The sequence below is a fragment of the Galeopterus variegatus genome, unplaced genomic scaffold (genome assembly GCF_000696425.1).
Source record: "Galeopterus variegatus unplaced genomic scaffold, G_variegatus-3.0.2 Scaffold2054, whole genome shotgun sequence".
Classification (NCBI taxonomy): domain Eukaryota; kingdom Metazoa; phylum Chordata; class Mammalia; order Dermoptera; family Cynocephalidae; genus Galeopterus; species Galeopterus variegatus.
Window position 1 is genome coordinate 58,610 of NW_007728165.1, and position 13,869 is coordinate 72,478.

The window sequence follows — 13,869 nt, forward strand, 5'->3', positions numbered from 1 at the left end:
TGGAGGTGGAGCAGACTTTTGATATCACCTATTTCAAAAATATCACTTTGCAGATGAGGAAACCCAGTCTTTGAGAGGTTTAGGGAGCTAACACTAATCTTACAGTTGGAACTTCAGCTCCAACTCCTGACTACTACATATCATTTCTATGTGACAGACAGAAGATTTAGAGGCAGGAGTAGGTTACCATGATTTTCTAGTGGCAAATCTAAAGAACGCTGGTCAGTCTTCATCCTAAAAATCTCTCTGGAGGGCCTGGCCCTGTGGTCAGCTTTCCTCCTTCATATTCTTTCATCCTTGGCTTTTTCAATCTGTCTTCTCTTAAGGTTTGTGATGGCTAATTTTATGCATCAACTTGGCTAAGCAATTGTAACAACTATTTGTTCAGAAACCAGTCTGGATGCTGCTATGAAGGCATTTTAGATGTTATTAACATATAAATCAGCAGACTTTGAGTAAGGCAGTTTAGCCTTCATAATGTGGGTGAGCCTTATCCATGCAACTGAAGGCCTTAAGAGAAAAGACTGAGGTCCCCTAAGGGAAAGCAAAACAAAACTCTGCTTCCATCCATTTTTTCAGACTCATGACTGCAACACCCACTCTTCTCTGAGTCCCAAGCCTGCCTGTGTGATCTGCAGGTGTCAGATTTGCCAGTCCCCACAGTTGTGTGAGCCAATTCTTTAAAGTAAATTCCCTCTCAGATAGATTGATGATAGATAGTTTCAGATATAGACACAGATCTGACCTATTGGTTCTGCTTCTCTAAAGAATCCTGACTAAATCAATGTGTACCCCACTTGTCCTTTCTTGGGTGTAATTTGCATGTTAGATAGTCTCACTCGCATTCATAGTTGACCTATCCTTCAGTTATATTTGGAACTAACCTTTGTATGATACAGAGTGTTTTTGAGATCACTTATTTCTAAGTGCTATCAGGAATAGAAATGTTTATGTGATTAAAAAAAAATAGGAATCACTGAACTAAAAAAGAGTTAAACAGATTTTTTTTTATACAGAATTTCTTGGATCCTTTGATATACAAGTGTTCATTGTGAATGTCCTGGGAAGAAATATATCATTATGCTGACCAAGAGTATTATATCATGCAAAAATTTTTTTTTCTGCTAAGAATATCATAGAACTAGAGTTCCCCATAGCATACTTTAGGAAATACTACACTAGGGCCAAGCTTATGACTCCAACACCTGTATCTACCTCTTTTGTAAATTCCAGACTTTCAGAGATTTGGTTGTCTACGGGAAACAACCACTTCTGTACAAGTCCAACATCCTGTTTGACATGTGACAGTCACCATTTTCTCTCGATATCCATTCTCTACCCTGACCTTAATGGAATACGATAACCAAGACTCATGTCCTCTGAATTTCGGTTGTTTTGGCCTATGGGAGCAACATCAAAAGATAATAGAGCTGGAACAAGAACGAGGTCTGGACATTTATTCCCTGTCTTCCTCCCTGGCTCATAGACAATATTACATACATCATTTAACAGAGTGTTGGTGGTCGTGTGCCCCTGCTGAAGGACACGACCTACAGATCCTCTGATTGGGCATCTCTTTGCCAAAGTTTCAAGGCTTTCTGGGTGTGTGAATCACTCCATTTCCCTCCCCCTCCAGGCGTAGGGGTAATAAAGGCTTCCTGCTTGGCTAGCCTTGGGGTGCTCTACCATAACCCTGCTTAAACTTATAAATACTGCATTCATTAGAATCTCTTAATCACACATTTGAGTGTTCCAGGGAACCAATACCCTCAGCAAGCTGAGAATTTAAGTCATTAGTGTCTCTCAAAACCTATTTCTATTCTTAATGCCATTCATTTACTCGAGTCAGATAAAAATTTTATCAATTATGCTCGGCCTTAATGCTTAATTACCATTCTAAAATAATGGAAATAAACTGAGGCTTGGTAACAGACATCTAGTTTCCAATTCAAGTTATACCACATTTAGAGCTGTGCTATCTTAGGCAATTTACTTCATTTCTCTGATCTTATCTGTAAAATTGTGTAAATTATATTCACTGCTTGGAGTTGTTTTGAGGGTAAAATGTGATCATTTTAACAGAAAAGTAGCATGATTTTTTCCCCATGAGCAGTAGCCTCCTAAATTTGTCTTATACTCCAAATCCTTTAGCCCACTCTTCACCAAATCACCCTTTTTACAGCTGACAAAATGATCTGAATGCAAATCTAATCATACTACTCTCTTATCAATTGCTTGATAAGAAACAAGCTCACACATTCTGTGAAGATGTGCAAAAGTTTTAGTTGTGTGTACACAAACTTTCAAGATATGGCTTCAGTCCTGTATTAAAAAAAATAGAGTTTCATGTATACTGACCAATGTTACCTTATAATCTTCTATAGACACCAATAAAAAACCACCATAAAAATTAATGGTTTGCTGTATAAGAGGGTATTTCAAGAAGTTCATGTAAAGATTCATATTATCTTTTAATTCTATTTGTCCATGAACTTTTCGAAGTATCCTCATAAATAAGAAATTTCTTGATATAAAAATGATAATGATAACAGCAATGGCAACTAATGGTTGAGTACCTAACTGTGCTGGAAAATGTATTAAGTAGTTATGTGTTATTTTTTTAACTACCCTTAGCAACTTTCTAAATTAAATAAGTACTAGACATAGTTTGGTTTATATATTTTATCAAAATTTATAGCTACTGGTCAATCCTATTAAAAATCACAGAAATGTGAGTATATTTCACCACAAAACAAAGAAAAATATTATATTGGCCTAAAGTTCAATAAAATCTATTGTGTCATAGAGTTAATGGAATAAGAACTGAGGCCAAATTTCTATTTTATTATTTTATGTTTTTACTTTCCAGAATATATCTCACCGAAGAGCTATGGTGATAAAATTCTTGGTTTAATAAAATTGTAAGTAAAATATTACTAGCTCCTTTAGAACATTGTCCTCAGATGCATCCTATGGTAAAAAACTATAATAAATTTCACACAATGCTCCTTTCTCCTCTATATCTATACGAATCCAACTAACTTACTCTTTATGGCCCAATGCAAGTCTTGTGGTTTTTCTACTTAGCCTTTACTCATTCATATATCATCTTGCTCCTAACTTTTACAGCCTTTATGATCTGTACAACTTACTTTTGTATTTCAGTAAATAATGCTTCCTAATATTATCCATTGCCACAACAGCTTGACATCTCTATCGGAGCTACAACCATACCTTACACATCTAGAGTAGCTATTTAACCACTAGGCAAAGCCATGGAGGTTTCACTCTGTTTACCAATCTACCATCATGAAAAAAATTAAGTGTGAAATCTTTGGGTATAAAAGCAGAGAGGGACTTTAGAGACTGAGTTCAGTCCCCATGGCTTACAGGCAAAGAAATACTGATCGTATGAAATCAATTGATTTGTCCATGTTCATACCACTGATCAGTATCAAAGCTGAGATTGGGTGGTAGAACTCTGGTCTTCTCTCTAAAGTTCTCTCATCCACGTATGAGTGATAGCATTTATAACATTACCTACAAGTGCACTTCTAAGTTAGTACCAGTCATATTTTTATTCAAGAAGATGATAAAGTGTTTGGTATTTATTCACCTTGCTGGATTTGACTTCATTCATGAAATTTGCAGGTATATAATAAAATATTATAAGTAATATAAGTATAACTTAACTTCTTCCTTCCACATCTTTGCCACAGTAAAGGAGTCCTGGTAATTTTACACTAAATACCCAGTCATTACATGTGGGCAGAAGTCTTTAATTCTTCAGTGATCAAGGACAAAAATTGGGTTTGGGGGTCTGTGTTGAGTAGGAGGAAAGAAAAATATCTTCCAGCATTGTTGATTAAAGATGAATGGGATCATATGTGGTAACTTTGCTTATACAGGGATTTTTTTGAAACAGGTTTTCTGCCTCTCTTGATGATTGGGGAGGGGATGGGCAATGTTGCCTGAAAGTTGTCCTATTTGATCACTGAGGAGTCTGAGAGCAGTGAGGGGCTAATTCCTCCTGAAAAACGTAGTACTTGGCATAAGAGATTAGCAGAAATGCTGACAAACATTTGATGATGTTAGGTGTTAAATACACCTATGATGTTAATATTGTAAGGTACTATTTGGGAGAAAAACTCACATTGATTGACTCTATTTGTGTAATAAATGGATAACTACGGTGGCTCTTTGAACTTTTGGGCCTTTCAGCAAAAGCTCCTGATAGACATGAGAATTAATTCTGTCACAAAATTTAATAATTTTTGAAAGATTATGATAATTAATATTATATTTAATTTAGGTACATATTTAAGTTAGTCAGTAATGTCCATAATTAAATACAAAATGACAACAATGACCAAAATAATTACTTGAAGTGGTTTCTAAATGAGACCTTCTAAGGCTATTGTAGCCAATTTTCCCTGGCCAAGTATATTCTAAAATATATAGTAGAAGTCAAAGGAAACAAGTGATGTAATATATAATTAGTTTCTTTGTATCCAAAGGGGGTGGGGGGGTGGGTTAGCCAGGAATTGGTAAAGGGCCACGAAAAATGATTACATTGTACAATGCTGAATATGCTAATTATCCTGAATTTTTTTTTTTTAAAGTTTCAAAGCAATAAAAATTTCATTATGGTGTACAAAGCATGTGATCTGGGGAGAAGAGCGAAATCCAAGGAAGGCAAGACACAACTTCAAGGCACTAAGTAAATGGCCTGCAATTAGAAGTACACCGGCACCACTCAGATTGAAGTGAGAAACTCATTTTTTTTCAAGTGCCATGAGAGCATAAAGAGGCTTTTAAGAGCTTTTCGGACGTGCAGAGTGCTTTCCCCTGTAACAAGGTTCACGATTTGTTGATTTCTACCAATAAAGTTCCAAATTGTTTCCAAATGCCCTTGAGCCGATTTAATAATCCAGTCTATACATAAGCTCTACTTTTTAAAAACATTAAAATTGAAATATGTTTATGTGCATACTTTTTGACCTGTCATAACTATATCCCTCAGATTGAATAGCATACGTTAGTGCAATGTGCAAGTTCCTCCTTTTTACATAAAGCCATTTTCTTGCATTTTCTTGGTCCTAAGGAAGTTTCAGACTAAAATAGTGCATCAAGAGGACTGGCATAATCAGCCTCACTAAAAACAGCTTGATTAATACTAAATATGTCCTAGTTCCTAATCAATTATGTTAATGAAGTCCCAGGCACATCTGCAAGCCCTGACAAAGCCCATGATCTCAGCGTCGTCTGTTAATATGAACTCTTTGGGAAGCTGCTCAGTGTTAGCAGCCTAAGTCCAAGGACTCTGCTTCTCAGCACATTAAAAGTAGATACGGACAAAAGACTTGTGAACCTGAAACATTGCTACTTTATTCACTTAAACCTCGTACTGGGTTTTAGGATGAAAGGTCAAATTAAATTGCTCTTTAAATATAATGATAGAACCTAAGTGTCCCACTTAACAAATGACACATCCTTTTCCAAATGACAGATTGATAGGTAGAACATTTGCTACTTGGTGTTTTATGAATCTCTGTGAGGAGATAAGATGGATCCAAACATTTGAATAATCTGACTATCTAAGTCTGCCTCAAATTGTGGAATCTGAGTTTCTTGATTTATGTCCATTTCGCAACAACAGAATTAGAATCGATGAAAGTTAAGGTGACACTATTATTTATAGGCTGTCTCTTGCCCTGTAAACAGTGGGGCCAGAAGATAGTAAATTGTCAGTTTTGTGTCAAATTATCTCAAGTCACATGAGCTATTATAGTCTAAGCACCAAAAGAAATTCAACTCTGACTTTCTCTCTCTCTCTCTCCCTCTGTCTCTCTCTCTCTCTCTCTCTCTCTCTCTCTCTCTCCCCCCCCCTCTTTACTTTTTTTTGACTGAATTCTATAAAACTTGTACTAAATCACTTGCTTACTCTCCTGGTAAATGATGCATAACAGTAGCCAGTATGAGATGACTCAGAGTTTTTGTTGCTTTATTACCCTCAGTATAAACTCAGTACAGCTTAGTACAATTAAGAAGACTTAAACATATTTAACTTCTATCAATTAAAAGCATGTATAGAAGATGACGAAAGCTGAAAATTTATGTTGTTTAAAACCATATATGATAGAAATGAGACAGGCAAAATCATGGGTTACTCAAAATGAAATACTTAACTCTAGTTATATGAGATAAACATTTAACCTGCTTTACCTATTTATTGATTAAGCTTAAAGTTTATCAAGTGCTATGGACTGAATTGTGTCCCCCCCAAATTCATATGTGGAAGCCCTAATCCCCCATATGATTATATTGGACATGGAACCTTTAAGAAGATAATTAAAGTTAAATGAGATCATTAGGGTAAAGCCTGATCCAATAAAACTCTTCCCCTTATAAGAAGAGGAGGTGACAGCAGAGTTCTCCTCTCTACTATGTGAGGAAATAGTGAGAAAGTAGCCCTTTGCAACCAGGAAGAGAGCCCTCACCAGAACCAAACCATGCTAGTACCCTGATCTTGGACTTTCAGCCTCCAGAACTCTCAGAAAATAAATTTCTGTTATTAAACCACCCAGTACATGGTATTGTGTTACGGCTACCCAGTCAGAGAAAGACACCAAGGTTGATCAGGGATTTAATAACTTATACATCAAGAAGAAATTGTATTTACATAATTCTCTCTCACATACAAATGATGTCTGGATCCAAGTCAGTGAACGGGCAAAGTGAGGGCATGGAAACTGTGGACCACGGGAAGCTCTCCCTACCCAAGACATTCACATTTAAAAATAAATAAGTAAAAGACTGGTCTGGGCCAAGTAAAACGTGTCTGAAGATGAATTGCACAAGATACAAAAGTTTCATACCCTGGACTAGATCTAGACCATTTTCTATCTCAGTTGATTTGGCATCTTTGAATAAGTTGCTCATGAGCCTTAAATTATGGCCTCCAATGACCAAACAAAATTCTTCTTCGTTTTTTTTTTTTTTTTTTTCCAGACTGGTACTAATGCAATACTGCCTTACAGGCGTATGGGATTTTTATTTAAAATTTGCAACTGATAATTCATCCAATTTGTGTAGCTGGCAAAGCCAAACTATGTTACATACTATACAATACATTGTTATAATTTACAAGTAAAATGTGATTCTCCCACCCCTACCCCATTCCCATTAGCATTTCTCTTGCTCCCTTGTGAACCATTCTGGACTGCTTAGGTACTTGGCATGAAACATTTTGTGTTTACCCAGAAAATGAGAAATCAAAATTTCTCCATGAAAGGCAATCCAGTCATTCTGAAGGATATTTGGCTAACTATAGGTCTGACTAATATTAAATTAGGTGCATTTAAAATATATATATAGTTTCCCTCCACCTCACTCTCAAATCATCCAGAGATTTGCTTCTCAAATGTGATCCTGGACCAGCAACATCAGTAATTCTTGGGAGACTGATAAAAATGCAGAATTTCAGGCCCTGACCCAAACCTACCAAACCAAAATCTGTATTTTCACAAGATCCCTGGATTATCCGTGAGTACCTTCAATTTTGAGAAGCATTGCAGAGTACTCTTGACTGCCAACTGTACATGATGTTTCCGTTGTAAAACTGCATGAAATCTAAAGGGTTAAACTTTATGTCTTCCTATTTCAAAACTTATTGCTGTCTCAGAAGACAAGAAGGGAGGATCCCCAAACTCCAATGTCTGCATTGTAATATAATAGAAAAATTTCTGGGCATTGAACCAGAAATCCAGGGCTGGAGTCCCAGTCCTACTATTTACTTATTTAGCACAAATAAATTTGAAGTCTTCATTTGTTAGTTGTTAATAACAATGTGTACTTTACTAGGTTTTTGAATGTCCACTGTAAAATAGATATTGATGTAGCAAACATAATATTCTAAATAAACATGAGCTGAAGAGAGCATAGCCAAAGGCATGGCTTGGTCAGGATCTGGCTAGACAAGTACATAGAAGATGCTGGTGTAAGAACATAACTTTAGGAAAACTTCACCTGCTCAACTGCTCAGATCCTTCCCTGGCTATTGAAAGTGAAACATAAATGTATAGCCAAAAAAGATCGTTGGGATCTATTGTCGATTGGAAAAAGCATCACTCACCAGGCATTTGAATTTAATTTAAAAAGTGAAAATAAATAAGGGACTATTTGGAACAGGCAACCAAGTTCTGATGTTTAGTGTAAAACTATTGATGGGAGCTGTAAGATTTGTAACTCATAAACATAAACTAATGGTTCTCAAAATTCACTGTGTACAAGACTCAGCTGAGGAACTTGTAAAAATTGTAGATTATTCCTCTCTGAGTTGCAAGAGAATCTGATTCACTAGATCTAACATCTGGTAGGAATATGCATTTTTAACAGACTTTACAGATGATTTTGATGCTGCCAATCTACTAGCTATTTGTGAAAAGTTGTGCTAAGCTGAAAATATGTAGTCACAGGAGAATTTCTTAAGTTTGTTCTTATCAAGTAAAAAATCAGCAGTTATAGTTTTATTCTAACTTTATTTAGAACACCTCTCTGTCTTAGTAATAATGATATCAGTATTTTATAAATAAAGATCCTGAGCATTTAGGCATCATATTTAAGGTCATCCAAGTAGAAAATGACAGAAACAGAATGTAAACCCAGATCTGTGTAATTCTAGAGAAGAGGCTGCCAATCACTATACCATGTTCCAAGGCACGAAGTTCACACCATTTCTCTAAGTAACAAGAAATGGTCAATAGGACCTGGATCACCTTTGTAGGACGGGTTTGGAGGATACATGACATGAACTGAAATTCTCTGACATTTTCTTTTCAATATTGGGAGATTCAATTTTGGAATGGTGTTTAAGGGGGAGAAGATAGGTAAGCAACAGAGGAGAGAACAGGTTACATTAGCATATAATTCCAGCTAATAGCCATATAATATTTTCTTGAGTTGCATGTATGAATTTAGAATTCTACCTGGGTGTTCCATGGGAAACTGTCATGTGTGAGTCTGTACCTGTCACCTTCCTGTTCCTCCTCCCCAGGCCTGTTTTATTTCTATGGTTTCCCACCATATGGCACCACTTACGGCACCACTGTACACCTGGGTATCTAATCCAGCAAGCATGGAATCATTCTAATTCCTTGTTCTCCCACACACCTATATCCAATTAGATACTTAGTCCAGTTGATTCTCTGTTCAAATATCTCTCTGATTCATATGCTTTTCTCTATCCACTATACCACTGCTTAGTTCAGACCTTAAAACTTCGTTTGGACTATTTTTATCCCAAGTGCCTGCAACTAATCTCATACTAGCCACTAGGGTCTAGCCAGTAGCATGACACCATGTTATTTTTGTAAATAAGCACGTCTATTCCGTTCAATGGAAACTCACCATCTTGTATAGAAAAAAGAAATCTCTTAGCTTAGGAGGAAACATTAGAGCTTGTATATATACAACCAACTAACATTCATTGCCTGTAGGGAGGAGAACTGGGTGGTTTGGAGGATAGGGCCAGGAGGGACACTTTTTACCCTACATCATTTTTGAAACTTCTAAATTTTGAGTTGTGTGAATGTATCAAAAATTTTAAAGGAAAATAAAAATTGCTTGGCTGGGTGAAATAGCATGAAGTCATAGATTAACAAAATGAAAACACAACCAGAAATTTTAAAAAATTCAAAAAACAAGGAAAGAAGGAAGGAAAGGGCTAGATAAAGTATGAACAGAAAATGTCAATAAATGTATCTGCAGACTGTGTATATTAGGAATTTATTTTACTATCAGTGTTTTATAATAAGGCCTTAAAAATAAAAATAAGTTGCAAGCTTAGCTTACAAGGTATTTCATGACCTGCCCTCAAAATGCCTTTCTATCAGCTCTCCTAAGCCCTCTTCATTCCCCTCCTCCTCCTTTCCCTCCTTGCTGAACAACTTACACTTCTGTGGACCCAACTCCTTTCCTTCTTTTCTCTGTGCCTTCACATATGCCGACCCTTGTGTTTGTAATGCTCATACCTCCCTTGCCTGCTTGACGAACTCCTCCTATTCTCGGGACTTAAGCTGTACATTCACCTCTCCTGAGGGTCCTCCTCACCTCCTCCAAGCAGAACTAGGCCCTTGCTTCTTTAAGCTTTCACAGTACTTTGTTCTGACATGTTTTCGGTTCCTACCACATTGCAATCGTCAGCACATCTCTTAGAACCCAGCAATCAAGGCAATCCTGGAGGTCGTGTGCTTTTTAGGGTTCTGCTGGACTGCACCCTGTCCTGGGCCTAGGAGTCTGTAACACTGATAGGATATAGTCACTTTGAGTTTCTTCTCTTATACACTCCAGATCCCAGGACTCTCAGATATTTTTTCCAAACAGTCCTTACTCTGATGCTAGTAACTGCATGGGCCTGTTCCTGGATGAATCCTCATAAATGTGATCACTTCTAGTCTCAAGGGGTGGCCAAAGCCAGTACATGGCTGTTGAATAGAGTACACAGATCTTGAACAAGCTGGCTGGAGTGTCCACATATGCATTCAGAAGGTCCCTTCTAGTGTGAAATGGAGCTAGAGGCGGAAAGGGGGCTGTGATCTGGGGGAAATCTTCATGTGCACTCTTGTAAAAAATTAGAGGTACACTTGGCTTAAATTAAAACTTGCATGTTTGTATCTGTAAACTGAGTCTTGGCAGGTCAGAAACTTTTCCATTAATCTACGAATCTCCAGTACTTTGAACAATATCTGGCATGATCCCATGGTTAGGATTTAATAAATAACAATTAAATAAATTAATGCATGAATACTTAGAGCAGTGACTTTAAATTTCCAGCAGAATTGATTATGACACTTCCCTTTCCATATTTTAGGGATCTTGGAACATCAAATTTTAAAGAATCAATTGGTAGTAGTAGAATTAACTACTAATTGTATATAGCACTAGTTATGGAGTGTGTATGTGTGTATACAAATAATTTCACCCTGACAATAGCCCTAGGAGGTCAGTGTTATTCTTATCTCTAAGATAACAAAAGTCATCATCACAAAATTTAAGTAACTTCCTAAGTTTACAAAGCTAGTAAAAAATGGAGCTTAAATTCAAACCCAGAAATTCTGGCACCAGAATCTTCAGACACCAAATCGACCAAGTTGTGTTAAAACTGCAAGAATTGCAAAGCAGCTCTTATGCATTTGTCCCTAGTTTTTCTGGCTTAGCTTTCAGGGTACTAAGCTGGTCATCCTTCTGGAAGCTGAAGGTCACCAATACAGAATCTTAACGAGAAATTTTTGATTGTTTAAAAAGGATCAAATTGTAATTTCAGAAAAAGTAAATTATAGTTTATACATACTAAAACCATGTAGTAAAATATTCTATTTTGATGTTGCTTTGTTACTGTTTTGTTTCATTCTTCTTCTTTCTATTTTAACTGCAATAAAAATTTTTATTAAAAAATAAAAATAAAGTACTTGCCTTCAATAGTAGAAGATGCTGGAGTGGGCCTGGGAGCCTGTTCTGTTGGTAACGGAGGAGGTATGGCTGGGCTTTGTCCTGTGCATACAATGCAGAGGCAGGTATTGAAAAAGAGTATTAACAAATTTAATATCCACAACTAAAATAGCTAGATCTGTCCCCTACATACATAATTCATAATACTGAATATAAATTCATATTATTATGCAATAAGAAAACGGTTATTAAGTGATATCTTTAAGAGGATACTTTCACAGCTTCATTTATCTTCAGAGCTATTGCTGAATATATTATTTTTCATAGATGTACATACAATGTTAAATATATCCACTGGACTTCATTAATGGAAAATTACATGCGATCAAATAAAGCAATTTATTTTCAATATGCACTTTAAATTATGGAACTAAAAATCATAGAAACCAAGAAAAATCCTAATATAGAGAAAAAATACCATTTTTTTTCATTTAACTAAAAAGTCTCAAATGATATAATAGGGCCATAAAAGAAGGTTGAAATTCATAGGCCTTTTGATATTGAATAGGTACATTTTCTCCTGCCAAAATAAATGATCTGTCGTTAAGTAAATAATGAGCCAAAGGGAAAATATATTCAGTTTTATAGAACCTTGAAAGGTTCTCTTAAGTCTCTGGGCTTATTTTGAACTGTAAAAAAACCCACAATCATTTCTGAGTGCTTCTTTATTCCAAGTGATTCCTTTAATTAACCAATACCATCCAGGCCATGAACTGTAAACATTAACTATCATATATAATCCCATGTGAAATGCTTGAAAAGTGTTTTATCATTAATTTTTATTCTACAAAATCCTGACGTGTGTTTTTTATCCAGGGATTGATGTGGGTCTGTGTACATTTAAAAATCTCCCTGACAACTAGATATTATCAAATGTCAGTAGATCTGCCTTCTTACTAGAAGTATTCCTTTTTTAGAAATCTTCAGAATTAGTTCTCTGCAGCAAATTATAGTTTAGCAAGCCGTGCAATCGGAGTTGCACACATACCACGTTCCAGGCCTAGGCCTTCATGCCGAGTACAACTTAGTATCCACTCATTACAGAATATTCTGCCAGTTGTTAAACTCAAACAGTTAATGCTTGAGCATGTTCAAGTATGCATAAAAGCAAAGCATATTGTTTTATAACATACAGGCTATATACACAGAAAAATATCAGTCCATATTATTGTTAATATTTTTTCCTCATGGAAGCAAAGATTTTACAGAAACATGATAAAACATGGAAGTTTTTTTAGTGAGCAAAGAAAAAGTAAGGCTGGGAACACTAAAAAGAAACTTGATCTACATTATTTTTCCTTAGCTAACATTAATATGGTGCTTACTATGTGCCAACAATGATCCCAACAGTTTTCATGTATTATGTCATTTAATCTTCACAAGATCTTTAGGATGTAGGTTTCATCCTCATTTTATAGTTTTGAAAATTGAGGGGAACAGGGGATCAGGCTGCTCAGCTCCTAGCAGTGGAGCTGGATTTCGATGCAGGCTACAGAGGGGCAGGGCTCAAGCTCCTCTCTGGCTGCCTCAGGCTGGCATAAGGATTATCTTCTCTAAGGACTTCATGACTGCAACTGAACAGTGACAGAGTGAAGCTGCCACCTTAAGTTTCCACCTTCTTTGAGGTCAAAGGGATACATACTTGGAAAGATGTATTCCTAAGTCTTGCTTGAGAACTCTTCTTAAAAAAATATTTGTAAGTTCAAATGCTATTTTGCAGCTTTGAAAAACCTATCAAGAGTCTAGATTTAAGAAGGAGTCAATTAAATGATGAGAGCCATGAATATAAACCAATTGTTGCTAAATGTTAAGCGTTTCAAAAATATCTTCTGAGATTGTTGCCTGTTGAATCTAAGCTGCTTTCTAACCCATCATATACTTCTGTAAACAGTAGTGAATGTGTAATCATAGTTTCTCACAGTCCTGATGAGCTCTTCAGAAATTTATTATAAAACATATGAAATTCTTTCCTCAGAGAATTACACATAATTTACACTATGAAATATTCTTAGATTTACCTGGAGGGACTATAAAGTAATTATTTCTTTAAAGTAAAACCTTACTGAGCACTTACTATATACCAACACCGAAAGATCATGTAACCCCAAACTTGCCTTCAAGAAGTTTCCAATATACTGGCTAAAACAGGCAGATAGACAGAATGTAGACAGATCATGATATTATGGTGTGATGATGATAAATAATATATAAAGGGATGATGTTGTAGAAAGATTGCTGGAGGAGATTGAAGTAATGGAGGAAAGGGAATTTGCTAGGTAAAGAAGGGGGCGGGGGAAGGGAGGGATTCCAGGTAGAGTATGCGGTAAAAAAAAAAAAAAAAAAAAAAAAAAAAAATATGAA

The 13,869-nt window shown here is 36.0% G+C and overlaps 1 protein-coding gene across 1 annotated transcript in view; it reads right to left on the reverse strand.

Moving 5' to 3' along the window:
* The window catches only part of TRDN (triadin), a gene marked incomplete at its 3' end in the record, with an annotated part of 179,582 nt that overhangs the window by 9,092 nt on the left and 156,621 nt on the right, over positions 1–13,869 (reverse strand). Inside the window, exon 10 of the mRNA XM_008580267.1 lies at positions 11,473–11,550. Within this exon, the coding sequence (XP_008578489.1) occupies positions 11,473–11,550 (78 nt within the window). The remainder of the gene's footprint in view (positions 1–11,472; positions 11,551–13,869) is intronic.